Raw genomic sequence first — 20,779 nt, forward strand, 5'->3', positions numbered from 1 at the left:
TTCCACCTCAGGTTGCAGTTGGTGACCCGACATATCCTGCCTAAGCTACTCCACAAAACAGGAACATGAAGCTTTCCACATTTTCAGATCTGTCTTCATTTTGGTGGAGGTGTCATTTCCTGGCTGCAGGGGGAGCCAGAGATAAGCTAGGGGAGGACAACAGATCAATAAGACCCAAGCTTGCCCCACCTCGGCAGTGTCTTACATTTGGTGGCGGAGAGCTGGGATTTATATTGCCCTCGGACCAGCCGGCATGTAGACCCGTCTCCATTGCAGATCCCACAGTTGTCTTCCTTGGTGGCGCTTCCCAGCTGGTGATCACAGCCGACAATCTAATGAGAAAGAGAGACGTGTAATTCAACTGGCACCGACCAATGGAGGGGTTCACCGATGGAGGCAATCACCACCAAATTACCGTCCCTTCATCACCGAGGGGCATAAAACAGGCTTCCCGTGAAGGAGACTGAATTCGGCTGGAATTTGACCAAGCTGAGGAAGAAAACACGTAGCATGGGTAAAGATGCTTTTACCATTCTAATATATAGACAGAAAGAAGGGTAGAAGAAAGAGAATCAGACAGAATGAGGAAGGTAGGGAAGGATGGGGACAGGGTGAGGGAGAAAAGAAGATCCTGAACTTCTGACATTACAAGAACTTAATTCAAAAATAATTCCCAATGACAATAATTATGACTCACCCAAATGTTGAACAACATAACCAGGAGGTAATGGTAGCAGGAAACATTTTATGAATAATCTCCAGGTTGCCTATGTTTCTTAGAAGGTAAGCTTCATAAGGGCAGGAGATTTGTATGTTGCGTTCATGGATATATTCCAAGCAACTAGAACTATGCTTGGTAAATTCAGGGCTGTCAATAAATAATTGCTGGATAATAATGAAAATCCTACATTTTTAGCTAGCACTTCAGCTAAACGAAGAGAAACACAATCAGCTAACAGAAACTAGCTTAGTGTGTGCGTGTGCAGAGAAAGCAGGGGGTTGGCCTGAGAGCAGCAGAGGTGACCAACACTGAGACCCTGCTATTTGCCAAGTCCTGTCCTGTACCAGGCACGATACAAATACCTCACTAACTCTCAAGAACAAGCACATAAGATATCCCCATTTTATAGTTGAGATCACAAATCTTGCCTGAGGTCATTTAGTCATTTAGCTAATAAGCAGCCAACTTCTAAATACTTTTAGTCATTTAGTTAATAAGCAGCCAACTTCTAAGTCTTTATAAAATATGTGGGCAATCTCATTTGCATGTTTACTCTTTCCTTTCCAAAGTTTGAGTTAAAAAAAAAAACAAATTCAAATCCAAACTATGCCAGGTTGTACATCTTAGAGTTCTAATTAGAGCTGATACCAAAAGATGTATTCCACTACCAATTATTGTCTGTGATGAAATAAAGTGAGTGACAATTGAAGGAGCTTATCTCCACAAAGTCCCCACAATTCAACTTGCCTTTCAAAAATCTGGTTGTTAATATGCCCTTTCTTTGAGGCTTGATTTTCCTTTTTGTACCTTTTATTAATAATTGCAAACAGATGTTTAGGCAAAGGTTTAAAAATACAATTATTTAGCATTGTGTTATGTCTATACTCTATTTAAGAAATGTGGCAACATGTATTTTTTCATTAAAAGCAAACACCTTTTAAAATAGATGACAAAGCAACAATTCCTTCAACAATTGCACATTTTTGAAATGCAAAAATGTCAGGAAAACATGGTGCTGAGTTCTACAGCAAAGGCCAGTTGCTCCATCCCTGTGGGTTCACTGTGGTCAGGCAGTAGTTCACCTCAGTCTGTTCAGAGGCTGCAGTGAGGCCACTCCAGAATTCAACTGAGTTTCACCCGTGCAGAGTCAAACATGTGCTGGCTCAAGACTTCTTTGGTGTGCTTCTATGTAACTTCAGTAAAATTATTTTCAAAATTCTTATCTGTAGATGGGCCCATACATGAGCTGATCAAATCTGTATGCATTCATATTCTGAATACAGTGTGAAATGGGAATACAGAAGTGCCTCATTTACAAAAACAATCCATTTGCTCATCAAAGCAGCATTTCTTGAGGACCTGCTGTGGGCTAGGCACTGCACTAGGAGCAAAATTTGATGGTGAATTTAAGCACATATGGGCTCACCCTCATGAGACTTACAATCTAGTGATGGAGGCAGATATTACTCAATCATCCCACACGATAAACATAAAATGATAATCATGATAAAAGTTATAACACAGAGATAACATGGTACTCTGACAGCATAAAATATGGAGAATTTGGTTTGGTTAGAGGCCAGAGACGACTTTTCCAAGAAAGAGTCCTTTGCGTTAAGATATGAATGAGGAGTCAGAGTTAACAATGGAAGGGGATGTGTTGATGTGAGGTTTACCACCTTTAGAAATACCTACACATGGCTAATTAGAGAGGAAGCAACAAAAGTTGGCAAAAATAAAAAAAAAAGGTCAGAAGACTAAATCATCTGATTGTCTTAGCAGGGTTGAATCCTTTGAGAAAGCATGAGGCAGCCCTCAAAGAATTATTGACTGTACTGTTGCCATTTGGGATTGAAAAAGATGGGCTTAATCTTACAAGATCCTCAGCTATGTGAAGGGCAAGATGGGCAGTGGGAATCGACACTCTCAGGCATCTCAAACCGAACTAAAATTACCCCTTAAATTACAGGAATTTTAGGTTTCTCAAAGGATTTAAGTTTCTCTGGAAAATTTTTAATGGACTCTGATGACTCCAAAGGAGCCAAAGGAGATAATCATGAAAATCTCTCTATAATTCTAAAGATTTCTTAAGGTTCCAAAACAATTTTAAGAAAAGAACAATTCAGCTTCACAGATCCAAAGTAACAGTCATGTTATGAATAGCTAAATAGAAGGTGACATACTTGAAGGCTAACTTGGCCAGACCCCCAACTTAGCACTCTCAGTGTGGGTTTCTGGACCCTAGGATATAAACCAAGTCAGTTCTAACTGGGCTTTGTTTAACTGCAGAGTTTAAAAGACAAATATCTCCCTGACACAATTGTTTTTTTTTTCTTTTCTCTGTATCAATTCCTCTTTAAGATGCCAAAATATTCTAACTCAATTATTTTTAAAATGCGGAATACTTCATCATCAGATAAAATGTTCTTATTTTGGTCCAAGTGGAAAATTGTTTGCAGTTATATCAGGATAACCATTCCTAACATTTCTTAATCTGTTGATGTTGAATAACTGTTAGATTAATTAAAAATTAAACTGTTACTTTAAGACTTATTATTAATAAGAGAGAGAAAAATAAATAGGAATACAGAAATGGTATTAATTGGCAGGTATAATCCCAGATCCCTTTGTGCTATTATTTCTGCCTAGAATACTCTTTCCCAGTTCCTTATTTGGTAAACTCCTATTCATCCTTCAAATCCCAAATTAAGTGTCTCCTCCTCAAGAAAAAGCCCTTTTCTGATTCCAGAGTTAACTGCTTCATTGCTCTGTGCCTTCTCAGCCTTTTTGTTCAGACCTCCATGTGGCAGAGATTGCAGGTCACCATCCAATATCCACCTTCTCTGATTTTTCTCAGTTTGAGAACCCCAATTTTATTTGGGTTGGCAATATATCCTGTTAAAAGAACACATTTTTTATTGGCCATGTGACCAAGTTGTAATTAGTAAAATAAAAGTGAAAGTGACATGTGGGACTTGTGGGAAGCCTACTAGAGAGAGGCTGACTTAGCTGGGAAAGGCCCCCTTCTGCCCCCTTGCCTGCCTTCTTTCCTGTTGGCTCCAGTAGGCATCTTGAAAAACGAGACAGTCTTGAGAATGGAAGCCTTGCAGTAAGGATGACAGAACTGAAAGAAAGAGAGCCTGGTTTGTGAACCACACTTGAACTGATGACATCTTGACTTGTTTTCTTATGAGGGAATAAATCCTATATGTGTTTAAGCCACTATTATTTGGGGTTTCATTTCTATGCACCTGATTCAAATTGTTATAAAGCTTATATTGAGTTTAATCTATTTACATGTCTGTCTCCAACCACATCATAGACTATTTGAAAACCCGTGTTTTACTAATTTTTGTATTTCTGCTGGGTAGCACATTATTTAACATTTGAGATGCATGATGAAACACATAACACCAAACAATGATTTGCTAATAATTCCAATGCAGGCTACAGATAGGAACCTTAGACTACAGTCACTGATGACACATATGTAGGCAAAAGTGTGTGTGTGTGTGTGTGTGTGTGTGTGTATGTGTGTGTATTTGAATCTGTGTGCACAGAGAAACAGACATACCATAAACGACAACTACAGGCCAAACCTAAACCTCTATCCTGATGCATGAACAAGAATTACTGTAAAAGGCTAGTATTTTTTAGAGACTATTTCCCAGTCACCTACATTCATTATCAGCACAGTCATGGAAGGCAATGTTCGGTTCACTAAATTCCCACACCCATCCCATTCTGGACAAAACATTAAAGTGGGATAATGACCACTCATAACTTTGGCAACTGCGTGGAATTTTTTTTTGCAAACGGTGGAAAACTAACTGGATATGTTGGCCTAATGCAGCTTATTAGTATTCTGCTACTAGGTGTCAGCTGGATAGAGTGGTCTAACCTAATCTTCATCCAAAATGATTGTATAGTGTTGCTAATTTTACATTTTTTAAAAATCTCAGACAACATAAAAAGTAATAAGATCCAAGAATTTAGAGAAAAGTGAAATAATACCCTGAGACTTACAAAGATTAATAATGTGTTTGTTGTAGATATCATCAGTGGGTCATCAAGTTTTGCTTTTATATCCTAAATGTATGCTTTTTGTGCCCTCTCTTATATACATATCAGTATACATGTACACGGACATGCAGTCTTTTGCCTTATTTTTGAGTAGAACACGCACACTTAACACTGCTGATTTTTCTTCATTGTTCTTTAGGATATACTAAAGGGAGGGGGAAAAAAACCTCCCCTTTACCAGAAAACTAGTACCATAGCATCCCGTCCAAGTTGGCTCACGGACTTTCAGCATGTTGTACAGATTTTAGGCATCAGGCCTGCAGCATGTGCTGACAGAGCTTTCTTCCTTCACTTTACAGAGCTGAGAGCAAGTGAACAGGCAGAACATAAGACTGAAATTCTCTAGACACTGAAATATATATAATAAAATGTCTTCACTAGAAGCCACAGGAGAAAGAAACATCACTGTGCTAATTAATAATTTGGAGAATGTAAATAAACATAATCCATAAGCAGATATCACCCCCCTGTGGGTTCACGCTGGCCACGTTTCAAATGGTTTCCCATAAGGACCTCAACTTCGAGCATCAAATACTGAGCCAATGATGTCAAGCTATTCTTGGTCCAACACCATGAGGTAAGAAACTTTCAAATCCCTCCATTTTCAGCACTGGGAAAGACAAACATGGAAAACTAAATTCTGCAAATCTGATTATGTTCTAAGATGTTCTTATTTATAGTTATTTCATTGAGATAGAACTTTATCGGTAGTAGTGTGCTCTTACATACATTATAGCCTCTCTTAGCAATTCTGTTAATAAGTAGTGGAAGTAGTTTCTCCAACCTTATCCTCAAAAGATTTAGATATCGATTAATTTGTTTACGCTTAACTTTTTTAACAAAATTTTTATTGCATATACATATAACAACAACATTTTTAGAAAAACAAAAGGAAAATGGATCAAAGAGAAAAATAAGGTAAGAAAAACAAAATTAAGACAGAAATGAGGGAATTACACAGAATGCACATTTGTTAGATGGGGAGCGGGAGTCATATATCTGGATTTGAGCTTCCTAGAAAACAGGAAAACATGAACAGTTGTAAGAGTCACAGCATCTACCGGATCTCTTAGAAAATATATAGAATAATGTGTTCTTTGTAGTAAACACAAGAAATATTTGTGTAATAAGTGAATGAAAAACTGGTTCAGGAAAACCACGATTACTCAAAGTACTAAAATTCCAAGCGTACATATCCTGTGAGTCTTCTGAAAGACAATGCCATGTAACAATATCCTGATAATATCTGAGCAAATAAATATAAGATATTTCAAAGACCTGGCTGTTAAAAACCTTTGATGAATCCTAATGGTCAGGGAACATTTGGTACAAGCAAATTTTAAGAAGCCAAAACAAATCATCCGGATATACAGCATTGAGATGGTCTGACTTAATCCAAGGGTAGACTTTAGAGCATTTAGGGCTGGGCTGGCAAAAACTGGCACATGTACAGTATTCCTCCGGCTAGGACCCACAGCAGCCATTGCTGATCCACAGCAGTACTCTTTGCCACTGAGGTTTTATGTCTTTAAGCCAAATCCAAAAGACTATGGTTGTCATATGAGGAAACTAAACCAATTTTCCATTCCAGAATCAGAGAAATGAATTGTCTGCCTACCTTTTAGACAGTTCTCCACAAATATTATTTCTCTTAAGATTTGAAAGATTTCGAGTACAGATTATAATACCAAGGATCAGAGAAGATAACCTCCCTAAGGTCACATAGCTGGTAAGTAACAAAACTAAAATTCCACCTTGGGATTTCTGACAATAAGTTATAGTAGGATGCATATTAACCAGGAAAAAAAGTACGGTAAAATATTTATGTGGCAATGATGAGTTAGGACAAATATTCTTACCAAGATCACCGCTGCCAGAGTTAGCCTTATGCACAGGAATGAACAGATGGTTTCATCTCTAATATGTGACTTGGAAATACTTATGGGAAGTGAGCGGAAAGGTGCTACTCCCCGTCTACACCTGTGGTCCACACCTCCTTGCACTGCACACATACATACATACTTTTCTCATGGTTTGTTATGGGTGCCCAAATTTCCTCCTTTACACACTTATTTCTTTGGTTTACAACTAATATGAGAAAATAGGATCTCCAGTAATTCACAAAGGTGCTAACAGTAGTCCATGAGCTATGTTTACCATGTCCAAAGCCTAATGGAAATATTTTTACCTGCAATAAAACCACATAAGGTCACCAAAGAACCAACCATCTCATTATACAAATAAGCTGAATCTTGATTTTTACTGCATTTATTTTTTAATTGCAAACTCAGGTCTTTAAGTCATAAAATGGGAAAACAAATTATTATTTAATACATGCAGTGTTTGGAATAGATGGAAACTTCCAAAACACAAGGCCCATAGGAACAAAAATAAGAAAGGACTCCTTTGTGTTAAAAGTTGGGAACCACTGGTATAGTTCTTTGTTTGTTGTTTGAATACCCTTGGGAGGAGTAACACATGAAGTTGTTGATTATACTTAAATTAAACCAAATCAACTAAGCATAAGGCATTATGCTGGCTGTTACAGTGCTGTGGGGAATACACAAAAGTAGTTGGCAAGGTCTCAATCTAGGGTAAATGGGTTTAATCAGATCATTTCCTCAAAACAGGTGAGAGTAGAAAAGGAGTGAGGTCACTAGGATTAAAGGTCAAAGGGACACGGGGGAGGAGGAAGATAGAAGGGAGAGCCACTTACAGGATAGAAGGTGAACTAGTGTTTGCCAAACACTTAAGGTCTATTATATATCTTCTCACTTAATTCTTATAATAACCCTAAAATTAGCTAAAATCATGTCTATTTTACAAAAATGAAACTAAGACTCAGAAAGGTTAAACAACTTGCCCAAGATCACATTACTAGGGCTTGGTGTTGCCAGAATTGAAATCCAGGCTGAAATCCAGGCACTGCATCATCAATGAGCGATCCCTCTATTCTGTGAAACGTTGTGCTCCTCTTGAGGGTTAGAACTGCACTGAAGAGACAGGAAGGGGGAGGATGCACATGCTTCTGCCAGCCACACCTTGTTGCCAAAAGCAACACCTGTGTAGCTCTAAGCACTGAGGTTGAGCACCAGGAAAAACATGGGACCTCTGCAGTCAGTAGCTTTGCACGTATACCTTCAATGGGTAGGAACTGGGTTTTGTTGAGTAATTCAAAGGATGGAAAAAAATAGTTGCTTTTGTTCAATACCACATACACACACCATAGAGGAATACTGGTAAATGCCACAGATTATTAGGCTAAATGGATGAGATGTAGCTTTCCTACACTCTAATATAACACTATGTGGAAACATTTACATGCAAGCATTACCTCCTTTTTCTCTAGGCAGACTTTCCAATGGAATCGTCCCATCTGTGGCATTCTCTCCTCTGAAGATTTTCAATCACTGCTAAGATGATGCAATTTCCTTGTGGATTCATCAGAGCTCTTAGGACAGCCCACAAGGTCCCACATCACCTAACTGAGTGACCTGTCTGGTCTTATTCCTCTGGCTCACTCTCTTTGCTGTTCTTCAAACACACCAGTCAATTTCTCATCTCAGGGCAGCCTTGGTTGTTGCCTCTGGAATACTCTTTCTTAGACACTTTGGCAGCAGTTGTCTCGCCTATTTTATATATTTGCTTGAGAAAATTTCCCCCTTCTCAATAAACCTACTTTGACCAGACTAGTTCACGCTGCATCCCTTCTCAGACCCAAGTCCTCTTACCTGTCCCATTTTTCTTTTCATTCTATAGCACTTATTTTATAATGTGATATAATTTACATATTTATTAGGTTTATTGTTTATTTTCTTTCTTTCTTTTTTTTTTGTCTTTTTTTTTTTTTTTGAGACCTGCCGCACCGTGCTCAGGCAGTGAGCGAACCGGCCATCCCTATACAGGATCCGAACTCGCAGCGGGAGTGCTGCTGCGCTCCTAGCGCCGCACTCTCCGGAGTGCACCACGGGCTCAGCCCTTATTGTTTATTTTGTATCTCCTACTAGAATGTAACACCACAAGGTTGGGTATATTTGCATGTCTTGATCACTGTCCATCTAGAACAGTGACTGGCATACAGCAAGAACCTAATAAATGTTAGTCAAATGAATGAATGAATGTTTTTTTTTTTTTTTTTTTTTTTTTTTTTTTTTTTTTTTTTTTTTTTTTTTTGAGACCTGCCGCACCGTGCTCAGGCAGTGAGCGAACCGGCCATCCCTATACAGGATCCGAACTCGCAGCGGGAGTGCTGCTGCGCTCCTAGCGCCGCACTCTCCGGAGTGCACCACGGGCTCAGCCCTTATTGTTTATTTTGTATCTCCTACTAGAATGTAACACCACAAGGTTGGGTATATTTGCATGTCTTGATCACTGTCCATCTAGAACAGTGACTGGCATACAGCAAGAACCTAATAAATGTTAGTCAAATGAATGAATGAATGAATTCAGACCATAGGCAAAGCCACAGGTAACATGGATGTATTGTGATTTCAAAGAATTTTCCTCCTTGTCCCAACCTAGAACATAACAGCCACCGCCACTTAAAAACTCTGCCACTGCACAGAAAGGGAAATATCGCATGTCCTCATTCATAAGTGGGCGCATAAAAAAAATACAAATTACAAAAGAAAGATGCGACAATCATAATAATTGATCGAACTTTCAAAAGAGAGAACTGAGGCCACCAGAGTGAAAATTTTGTGGAAAATTTACATCTAAAGGGGGAGGGAAAGGGGGGGATGAGCAAGAAATTGGTAAAGGGCCAAAAAAAAGTCTACATTGTGTAATGTTGAATGTACTAATGATAATAGGATACTAACCTGAACATCACATATTGCACATAGATATTGATATTCAATGCTGTACCCACAGATATATACAATAAATTATGTTTCAATAAAAAATAAACTAAATAAATAAATAAATAAATAAATAAATAAAAACCCTCTGCTACTGGTTCCAAAGACCAAAAGAAACCTCTCTGTCAAAAAGAAAAAGATCTGTAAGGATGCATCATTTTATAACACTGTACTCTGAGAGTTTAATTTCCACTTGTCTCTTTGCCTGCTATGTTGCTGCTCCTTTATCCACGACTCCGGAACTGACTTGGGGTATACATGCTCATTATTTTTAAGTGAGTCTCCCTCTGGTCTTTCTTCCCACTAGGCACAGTGATCTGGGGTTCATGCTCAGGCTCTGACACCAACCCTGGACCTGGAGATTCACCTTGTACTCGATCTCCTGAGCATCTGATTCTTGGCTTTTCCTAATGGACTTAGCCTGGGCAACCTCCTGGCCAGACTCTCCCCATGACCCTGTGTGAGCTCTAGTCCTTTGGCTAGTTATCTGGCTGGACCAGAGCCCCTCTCCTTTCACCTCCAAGTTACCCTTTCCCACCTCCCCCAGTGTGTAGGGACATCAAGAAAATCTGTGGTTAAATGTTATAGGAAGACCTGGTTTTATAGGAATGAGATTTTGTCAGGTCCTGTTTTTAAGGGTCCTTTTCCTATCTTCTTTATTGTTGGAGCTAGAGAGATTTTTTCTGGGGTTCTTATTAGCTTGCTCACTGTGCAGTTCTGGAGATATTGGCTGATCTCCACTGGTTCCATAGTACTTATCTTTTTACATTATAAAGTAAATGGAAGATAAAGGAGCCGTCAATGCTAGGGGCATGAGACAGTGGACAGAAAGTGGTAAATTTATTAGATTGCAAAACATTTTTAAAGAATTTTTCCTGTACTGCCTTTCTTGAGGTCAAGAATCTAATTCATCTAATGGCTGGATAAACACCCTGGAAGGGCAAAAGAGAATAAGACTTATTTTTAACATTTATTAAAACTCTCAGGTGCTACCAGTCTGATTTATTTTGCTCCTTATTTATTTCAGGGTCTGGGCCAAATTCTTGTATAAATTTATTTCTAAACACATCTGGATTTTTTTTTTGCATATTGTTTTTAGTTAAATTTGTTTATCTAGTAGTATTCAGCAGAAATCCTAAGAATTAACCTAGTATAGACATTTGTTAGTACAGACACTAGAATTCATTCTCAGCAGATGGCCAGGGGACTTTTCTTTAACAGGCTGTCTTCTCCCTCCCTTGCTTCCAAAATTAGGGTGTCTGGAGAATGAGAAACAAAATTATACAAAGGCCTGACCTCTGCCCTTGCTTCTGTCTCTCTGACTGTGAAGTACCCAAGAGGGAAAGTGTTGAATTTGGCCTCACTTCACATGGCATTAACTGTAATTCTTTGTGAATTGTGGTGACATCATGGTATACTTTGACATCACTGCTCAGACTCCCTTCTGCTGCTGGGCATACAGTACATAGTTTTTGTTCAAACACAAGGGTCCTTTGTTGAGAAGAAAGGATAGCAGCTGGTCTTCTGCCCTGGTACAAATGTGGATCTTACTGGAATGTGTCTGTTCAGTAAGTCACCACAAAGTAGCCATTCTGCTGTGATGGCTAGAACTCACTCACACATGTAGCTCTGAAATATTTTGTGGAAATTTACATCTAAAGAGTTTAAAATTCCAGATACGGGCCACAATTCAGCAAAATTCTGCATACAGTCAAACTCTCATTTACATGTCTGGGTATGTTATCTGAAGTCACTATTCCGAGAAGAGTAGCACGCTGGCTGCATTTGCGTGTCAAGGCTAGAGACGAGGGACAAGGAAAGGTGAAGGGCATCTGTGTCCCTCATTAGAACTGCTCAGGCATCTCAGATCCCCAAGTTAGGAGGGCTTGTGCCATTCCTTGGCTCTCAAGTCTAATCCTAGTTATTTCCATAAACGTGTTACTTTGCACTATTTTGAAGCTTCTGGGACAGGGCTATCAGTATTCTGCTTCAAAGTCTGTCAAGGGCATCTCTTCAATTGGTGTATTTATATTTTTTTCCCTTCTTGGGTTCTCTACTGCCATTTCTGTCTGTCCACATTCCACACTGGATCTCTTTAGGGTAAAGCCCGGACAACTTTGATCAAAAGCAGAGTTTACATAAAAATAACATCATCTGTAAAACAGCTCTGAACTTCTGTCCCGCATGGCTCAAGTGCATGTGTGAGGCACAGTTTCAGATCGGCTTGTGAAACTAAAACTTGTTAATCCAAGATTTTTCTTAGGGGAATAAGCCATACTACAAAACATTTGGATGGGATAATAAACTACTTTTATTGGGGAAAAAAAGGGTTTTTTTGTTTGTTTTTTGTTTTCATTTTTACTCTGTTATAGGACAAATAGCCATGACATGACCCTCAGTTCTACCATGAGACTTACAGTTGTCAAAAGTTTTTTCCCCCACTCTGGAAACGTTACATTTATGAGCAACAAGACCATAGTGTTATTTCTCAGTGTTTTACACACATATGCACTTCCCGGGCCACTTCTTACTCTGGAACATCATTACTTATTCCAAGAATCTATGTGCTGTGTAGCCCTAAACCACGAAAGAGACGGCATGACATTGTAGGGCCCCAAATGACTCAACCTCAATGTGATGACTTACTAGCACGTGCCTGAATACGTTTCACACTCAGTATGATTTTCAGTTCCCTCATGAGTTATAAGAGGATAATCAGATCTATTTTATATGCTTAAAAGGAGCTGATGTGGTAGCTTCTATGAAAGGATACAGTACAATCTCTAGCATATAACAACTCTGACCATATATCCTGGAAATTCTGCGAGAATTCTATTTTCAAGCCTTTTATTTTATAGTCCCCAGAAATTATCAGACCATGTGTGCTGATTATTTTGGGGGGATATGTAGTCATTGTGGAAATAGGAGGTATTTGCTCAGTATATATGTGAAATGTGTCTGAAGCTATAAAGAGTGCCTTAGTGGTCTGGTCACCTGAGGACCTGCTGTCCCACAGCTCTAGAGACAGGGTTAAGTTTGCAAAAGCTCACATTCATTTCACCTCTGGGTTCAATGACAGTAAATATGAAGTAACAACTCCAATCCTGAAGAAGAAATATATTCTCCTTTAGAGGTCAGAGCAGATGGAGCTTCATTGGAAAATTTTTTTTTTCACATCCCTCTATCCTGCTAAAGTAGCCAATGAAATAGCAGCAAGCCTTGTTGGCTCTTTGGAAAATGACATATGGGAGTTTTTAAGGATTTTGTTAAAGGAGAAAAAAAAAACCCCACGCTTCTCTGGAATTACTGTAAAGGAGCAACTCATTTCTTTTGCAGTCCACTCTAATGAGGTGGCTCTTTGGAAAATGACATATGGGAGTTTTTAAGGATTTTGTTAAAGGAGAAAAAAAAAAACCCCACGCTTCTCTGGAATTACTGTAAAGGAGCAACTCATTTCTTTTGCAGTCCACTCTAATGAGAGAGGAATGCTTAGGATTCTGGAAATATCCTTCCTTAGCTCTTGAATTCTAGAACCACTGATACAGAGTGAACTCAAGGACCACTTTTAGGTACGTGCAAACAAGTAACAGTCACTAAGTGTATTTGTCAACATAAAATACAGATTTCTCAGAGTCATTCTTCTAAAACCTAAGGTCCTGGAAAGACATATTTTCAGGGGCTGGGGCAAGAGCGTAGGGTCCCGTTTTCTCCACTGGAGACTCCACCCATATGAATGTGTTGATATGACTGCTGAAAGCAATGAAAGAAGGTAGGCACTCAGCAATCTACTCTGGTATAGGAAATATTCAAGATCTATTTATGGTAATGGGGAAGAATCCCTGAATCTGAACGCACAAGCCAAAAAACAAATGTTAATTTTTTTTTTTTTTAAAGGAAAAGTAGGCTTCCTGAAACTGGGAATTTGAATTGCTTATTAATCAGAATTAGCAATAAACAAATAAAACAGGAGTTACAAAGTCCTGAGAGAAAAGTGGACTGGCTGATTTTCAATGGGCTCCAAATTTCCTGAGGCAGATGAAAAGTTGGCTGCTGGACATGGTGACTGAACTGGGCTGGAAAAAAGCTGACAGTTATCAATTTGGCCACCCTTTCAAACTCTAGGGTTTAGGATAACCAAAAGCATTTTGCTGAATCATTGCACTATTATGACAATGGCAAAATGAACTGTTTCTTCTTTCATTTTAGACAAAAACAAATTCATTCAAAAGGCCCTGAGATAAAAAGAAATAACTGGATACATTTTTCCCATTCAGAAAGATTAAGAAAATTCCACTAACTGCCCACTCACATGCAAAGAAATGAATTCAGATTCTTTCCTATTGTAGTCCTAGTTTAAATCTAGCTGAAACTATAAATTTCAAATCTGACAGAATTTAGCATGCAGCATATGCCTAATTTGAGAGTAAAATTAAATCACATATAACAGGAACATTAAATTTAGAGATATTTTTAAATTTACATTTTTATAATGGTTATAACTGGTTTTTAGTCAGTTTTCCAAAACTACTTAAAAAGAGTTACCTTAACACAGAAAGCTTATATATATGTTATCCTCTAATCTCTCTAAAGTTACCCAAATTACCTTCCTCTGTGCCCTAACCTTACTGCTTCATGGTGGACCATGGGCAAAGAAGAGAAAGGATTTAAAATTTTTATGGTCCATACAATAATTATAATTTGGCTATACTGTACCATGTAACATTTCTCATGCATGTATTTTGTACATGTAATTTGAGATAACTGGTTTATATTTTAAGAATATGCAATACATCTCTGTGAATCTAACTTGAAAAGCTCCTAAATTCTACAAGGCCGGGTCTACCAAATGCCATATTTGCAGGAAAACATATTTAACCATTGATTTTACGGATTTCAATTACTGTCATCTCAAATGGGTTCTTGGCGTAGTGTTGAGTTAGTCTTCATGCTGTTTTTCAACATTAAAATGTTACTATTTAAAGCTGAACTATTTTCTTTTGGTGTGGGCACGTTACAACAGATCGTTTACTGGGGTACATATCAAAGGGTAGATGAACGCATTTGTTAGTACAAGAATTTTTATGAATGTGCTATTCACCAGAACATTTGGGCACTGAGTTCTCAGATGATTTCCAATTTCGATTTTAAAATTCTTTCTAATGAGTGTGTCAAGGCTTATATGGGTTGCTCGCTGTTGGCTGGTTTGATTGTGTTTTTCCCTAGGATAACGGCAGTTGCTTGTCTCAGCGAGATGTGGTCTTCACAGCTCATGTCCACGAAGCCTCCTGTGTGTGGCTAGTGAATGGCAGTTGAATGTGAGTTCGAGGGAAGGTAAAAATAAACACTGTCAGCCACAGTTATTCCATGGGAAGAGTGGGAAATTATATGAGGACGTTATAGACTGTGGCAATGGGCAATTCTCACTTATTGCACCCAATGTCAAGAAGAGACAACAAATAAATAAACAGAGGGGAAGAAATTGGAAGGCTGAAAGTACCTCCTGTGGGCAGGTACTGCCAGGTGTTTTTACAGAGTTCACAAAGCCTGTACAACAAACTTTGTGACTGCACACATGACAAAACCAAAGCCACTTCCTATGTCACCTCCCTAGAAAATGGCAGAATTGTGATTCCAGTCTTCTTCAAAAACACCATTCCTATTACACTAGGTCGCCTAATACACTAGAGGACGTCTAAGCAAACAGTGTGCACATTCAAAAGAGCTTGAGTAGCCCTGTATGTATTAAGAGCACACTGCTTAAAGAAACAGTTTTGAAGGGATATTTGTAGCATTCTGTTTAAAAACCTAGCCCACCACATCTTAATAATGTTTACCAAATTTGTTTCTTAGCACCAAGCTAAAGGCACTCAAGAAAGGAAGATGCTTCTGAAGGACAGTTTCTTGGGAGACAAAAACTTCCAAAAAAGGTCCCAAGGCTTTTTCCAATAATATGAGAACAACCCTCCTGCAAATTTATTTTCAATGCTTGCCTGCAGCTTGACTTTAGCATTGACTCAGTTATTACCTTCAACAGAGGGAAAAACAGCCCCCGTGGCAGTTGGCCTGACTAAGGAGAAGCGGGGAGCCAGGGGCGAGAGAGGGAAACAAACCGAACTTGGCGTGAACACAGCTCCCAGCTGGGCGGCCTACCCTGCAGAGACCTTCTGGCCAAGCCCTGCCAGAAGCCAGTGATTATGACCCTAGTGTGAACTTTTGATATGTACCATGCAGTGGCAGCAGGGAGAAGAAAACCCAGAATGACACCCTATCCATTCCAGAGCATGCTGACTGGGACACGTGGTTCCCACAAATAGCACCTGCCTCTGCTTCTGTCACCCAGCCCGGGTCAAGACCCAAGTCACGAGGCCAGGAGAATGTGCTCCCATATCAGAACACCTTTACTTACACTCAGCTCTGACCCTCTCAGTCAAAGGTAAAAGAAAAACATTTGGAAAGCATGCAAGACCCAAGTCACGAGGCCAGGAGAATGTGCTCCCATATCAGAACACCTTTACTTACACTGAGCTCTGACCCTCTCAGTCAAAGGTAAAAGAAAAACATTTGGAAAGCATAGTTACCTCGTCTCTCCAGGCCTTGGTTTCTTCATCTGCAAAATAATACCAATCATGCCTCCCAGAGTTGTTATGAGGATTCAGTGAAAGAATATACAGTTCTTAGAGTTTAATAACAGGGGCAGCTAACACTACCATTAATTGTAACAACAACAAATACAACCACGGGAGTTGAAGAAATGAAAAAAGAAAGTGGCTGTTAATAGGTATTTTTAAAAACTGTTCTCTGATGTTTTTTGAAAGGCAAAAACTGAACTCTCATTTTACATAAAAATATTAGTAATCATAATTTAAGTGGCAATTTGCCCTCTCAGAAGCTGCCTACTGATAAGGTATTTTTAAAAACTGTTCTCTGATGTTTTTTGAAAGGCAAAAACTGAACTCTCATTTTATATAAAAATATTAGTAATCATAATTTAAGTGGCAATTTGCCCTCTCAGAAGCTGCCTACTGATATAAGAGAAGGAAGAAAAATGGGATTATTCAAAGAGCAGGTATCAAAAATTAAGAGAAAACACACCATCGCAAACCTATTTTGCCCTCGGCTGGCTGTTCAGTCCTGCCCTTTCTCAGGGTCTGACTTACTTCTCTCCTTGTGTCATACACCTCTCCATGAGGAAGAAAAGTTGCAACAGACTAGATAAAGTAATAGATTATCTACAGAAACATACATGCTCATACTCCTTTATCAGGATGGACAACTGAGAATTGCTTGTGTGTGACATATTTGTTTGAGTGGGAGAATAAAAGGGTCTTATGTACTAGATTTGGGGTACAGATGGGGCTGATTTCTCATCAGCCTGGGAAGGGTTGATGGAGGAGGTGAGATGTGAGCTGTGAATTAAGGAATGGCAGCAATACTTTGGAACAATGAAGGCAGGCTGCCAAGTCCCCCCCAAATCGGAACCAGATTAGAAGCCTGGTCTGGGGCTTGAATCCAGGTGGGTCCTGATTCCAGTGCTGGTACTGTGCTAGACACATTCCTCTAGGCTGCAAACCAGAAACTTCTTTCTTACAGCCCCACAAAAGTCTTGCTGGAATCCATTATGAAATTGTTTGAACTCTGGTGAACTTTTGGCTGGAGCAGAGAGGAGACTCATGTTTGCAGCAGAAGGTTCATCTTGTCCTAGTACAAAAAGATTTTAGTATGAACCAAGACAGAGGTTTTCCATGGCTTGTCTATCAGTATTAAGTTCTGAGCATTTCCAGCCTATCAGATTCACCCACCAAAGTGTGAGAGATGCAGTCACTGTCCAGGGAGCAGAAGAGTGATGCAGGCGTAAGTCTTCTCACAGGCAGCAGGAAGGAGCAAAATCACATCCGCTTACTAACTAGAAAGACAATCAACTAAATTTCTGGAATTTTAAAAGTTTTAAGAACCTTCTGTCAAATAGTTTTACTGTATTTCAGAATCTATGTATTTCAATATACAGTTGGCCCTTGAAGAACACAGGGGTCAGGAGCACTGACTCCTGTGCCCCATGCAACTAACAATCTGCTTATAACGCACACCTCCTGCCTCGCATCTGTTTGGCACTGTGTCCCCGTCCCACAGGCAGGTGCCACATCATTTCTTAAGTAGTAGTTAAGTAGTTATGTACAATAGTTAAGTACTGTTAGGTAGGCTACTTAACTCTTTCTGCATTCAAGACATACCTAACCCAAAATTTTCCAATATATTTATTGAAAAAAATTTGCATGTAAGTGGACCCACACAGTTCAAATCCGTGTTGTTCAAGGGTTTGCGGTATATTCAATAGATATATTCAGTATGTGTGCGTGTATATATGTGTGTGTGTGTGTATACACACACTCAAAAAAAATCTACTTTCATATAGACTAAAGCCCCGATTTTTTTGCGGTATATTCAATAGATATATTCAGTATGTGTGCGTGTATATATGTGTGTGTGTGTGTGTGTATACACACACTCAAAAAAAATCTACTTTCATATAGACTAAAGCCCGATTTAAAAAAAAATATACAAGAAAAATAAATTACAGGCCTGGCACCATGCCTGTAGTCATGTATAGCATCCCCAAGAAATCCCCAGTGGCGAAGACTATGCTAGTTGCTCCATCCCCTGCCATGGCTAATAAATTCAATAATAGAGAAATCTAGACTAGGCCAGATTCTCTTCCCTGGGAATTTAAAAATTGACTGGAGAAAGAGACAGAACATGGCTGGAGCTAAGTTATCTTTTGCCATATATGTGCACATCTGTAGATGAAGACCTCTAAACTGTTCTGGTACCTGTTCTTCCTGAGGCCTGGCCCTTCAGCTTTCTGTGTGATTCTAGTCACCCAGTCAATATTTTTGTAACTAAATATTTGACATTCCTGTCACTGATTCCTATCCTTTCAATAGTACATCCTTGAAGAATAAGTTTCTGTTGCTTGTAACCAAAGGAATCCTCAACTAGAGCATAAATATTTTGGTGGGGCGGGGGTGGGGGGCATTTATTTTCCTACCCTGGAGCTGAATGTGTGGAAGGAAACTTTGTTAAGAAATGTATCCCCAGAGTTTTTAAAAGGAGAATGAGAAAACCAAAAGAGTTCCTTGACGGTTTTGAGAACTCAGGAAGAAAAGAAACAGAAGAGAAGGAGAGTATGCCAAAGGAAACTGATGACACGTCTATAACATACTGGGTTTGAAAAGCATGAGGCTTTAAAGATAATACAATGCTGGAATCAAAGGGGAAAAGAGAGATAACATAAGTAGGATATGTAATTCCAAGAATAAGAAATTTCACTTTTTTCCTTTGTGAAATAACCATGTGTACAGGTTAAGATTTTATGTTTTTATATCTTAAGATTTAAAAAATTGGAGTAGTTGCTACTTACCTCATATTCAAATGTTCTTTTTAAAGCCTATCATGTGGCTTCAACATGACTTAGTAGAACAATTTTTAAGAATTTTTAAATTTGTTTTTTTTATTGCAAATTAACAACATAATTATATGAATTTATGGGGTACAAAGTGATATTATAATTTATGAATACAATGTGGAATAATTGCATCAAGCTAGTTAACATGTCCATCACCTCAAATACTTAACATTTTTTTGTGGTTAGAACATTTAATATTTATTCTCCACAGTTTTGAAGTGAACAATACTCTATTATTAACTATATTCACCAGGCTGTGCAATAGAACTAAAAAAAAAATCATATTCCTCCTGTCTCACAAGAGTTCCTTTTTAGAGCTGCCCTTAGCTAGAGGATACACTTGGAGAAGAAGTAGCCTCACCAATGATAACCAAGCTTTTCTTTCTCCTCTTCCCGATAGAAACTGGAAAACCAGTGGCCAAAATTCCCCCAGTTCTTGGGATCCATTCATAGATTCTTACAGGCCTGAAATTCAGGGAGGGTTTTCTGGGAGAGAGGTATAATTCTGAGAAGCAATATGGTAAAATAAAAAGCACAGGCTTTAGAGTCAGACTGATCTGGATTCAAATCCTAATTTAGCCACTCACAATCTATACATACTTGGGCAAGCAAATTAACCTTTGGGGCTATAGACGGGGTTCTTCTGAGGTTTAAATGGCATGTAAAGTATTCAGCACAGGGTCTGGCATGGTTATTTCTCAATACACGAGGAAGATCATTTTATCCTCCTCGTGTGTTATCATATCTTATTCTTCTCATTATCATGATGATGATGACAGGTCTTTCTCTTTCCCCGCAGATATACTTGGCTTACGCATCCTTGGGGAAGCATCAGAAATGCAAATAGCTACAGGTGCAGGCTGTGCAGCAGCGGGTGAAAGAGGCTGCAGAGCCTATGTGCACCTCGAGGCAGCAGCAAAGCTTTGGATCTACCACACAGCTGCTGTGTTGGAGTGCAGACCAAATACTGCAGGCCTGATTTTTTTTTTAGGATATGTTATGAACCTGGATTTTTATTGGAAATATTATATTTAAATATTGGCAACTAATTCAAATTTTTACAAAATGCCACTATATGTGCAGAACAAAAGTTGTCAGTAGGCTGTATCTGAATGGAGGGCTGCTAGTTTGCACCTTCTGATTTAGAACCATGAAAATCACCTGGAAGAAAACTCAAAATTATAAAGAATTATAGTAATTTTTGAATTACAAAGAAACGCTTGGAGAATACTGCTGGGAAAATGGGAAACTAAACCTAAATATCCTTGATGGAACAATTCTATCTATACACTGCCTAAGAGAGCGTGTTTTAAATTAGCTTAAAAAATATTTCTCTGGAATAAAAAATAAAAGCCTGTGCCTGAGGAGACTCAGTGCTCCTTTAACATGCCAAGACCCTATCTCCTTCTAAGCACCCACCCCTTAGCACCTGACGCACATGCCTGTCCCAGGCACACCTTCAGGAAGGAAAAGCCTGGTGCCAGAACAGCTGCACCCACTTCACCAGTTGTGTCTCTGCCTCCTTAACTAGCCAAATTGTTCTCTTTATCCAGGCAAAGAAACTCCTTGCTTCCCGTAGTCAAAAAAAAAAAAAAAAAAAAAAAAAAAAGGAAAAAATCCTTTCATCCCTAGCTCAAGTCACATAAAAATTAAGAG

The 20,779-nt window shown here is 38.9% G+C and overlaps 1 protein-coding gene across 3 annotated transcripts in view; it reads right to left on the minus strand.

The window, feature by feature from the left end:
• Window positions 1-20,779, minus strand: part of LOC103595786 (ADAMTS-like protein 1) — a 211,985-nt gene that overhangs the window by 62,942 nt on the left and 128,264 nt on the right. For all 3 annotated transcript variants that reach the window (XM_008579263.1, XM_008579265.1, XM_008579266.1), the window contains exon 5: window positions 206-332. In XM_008579263.1, the coding sequence (XP_008577485.1) occupies window positions 206-332 (127 nt within the window). The remainder of the gene's footprint in view (window positions 1-205; window positions 333-20,779) is intronic.

The sequence above is a fragment of the Galeopterus variegatus genome, unplaced genomic scaffold (assembly GCF_000696425.1).
Source record: "Galeopterus variegatus unplaced genomic scaffold, G_variegatus-3.0.2 Scaffold1845, whole genome shotgun sequence".
NCBI lineage: Eukaryota > Metazoa > Chordata > Mammalia > Dermoptera > Cynocephalidae > Galeopterus > Galeopterus variegatus.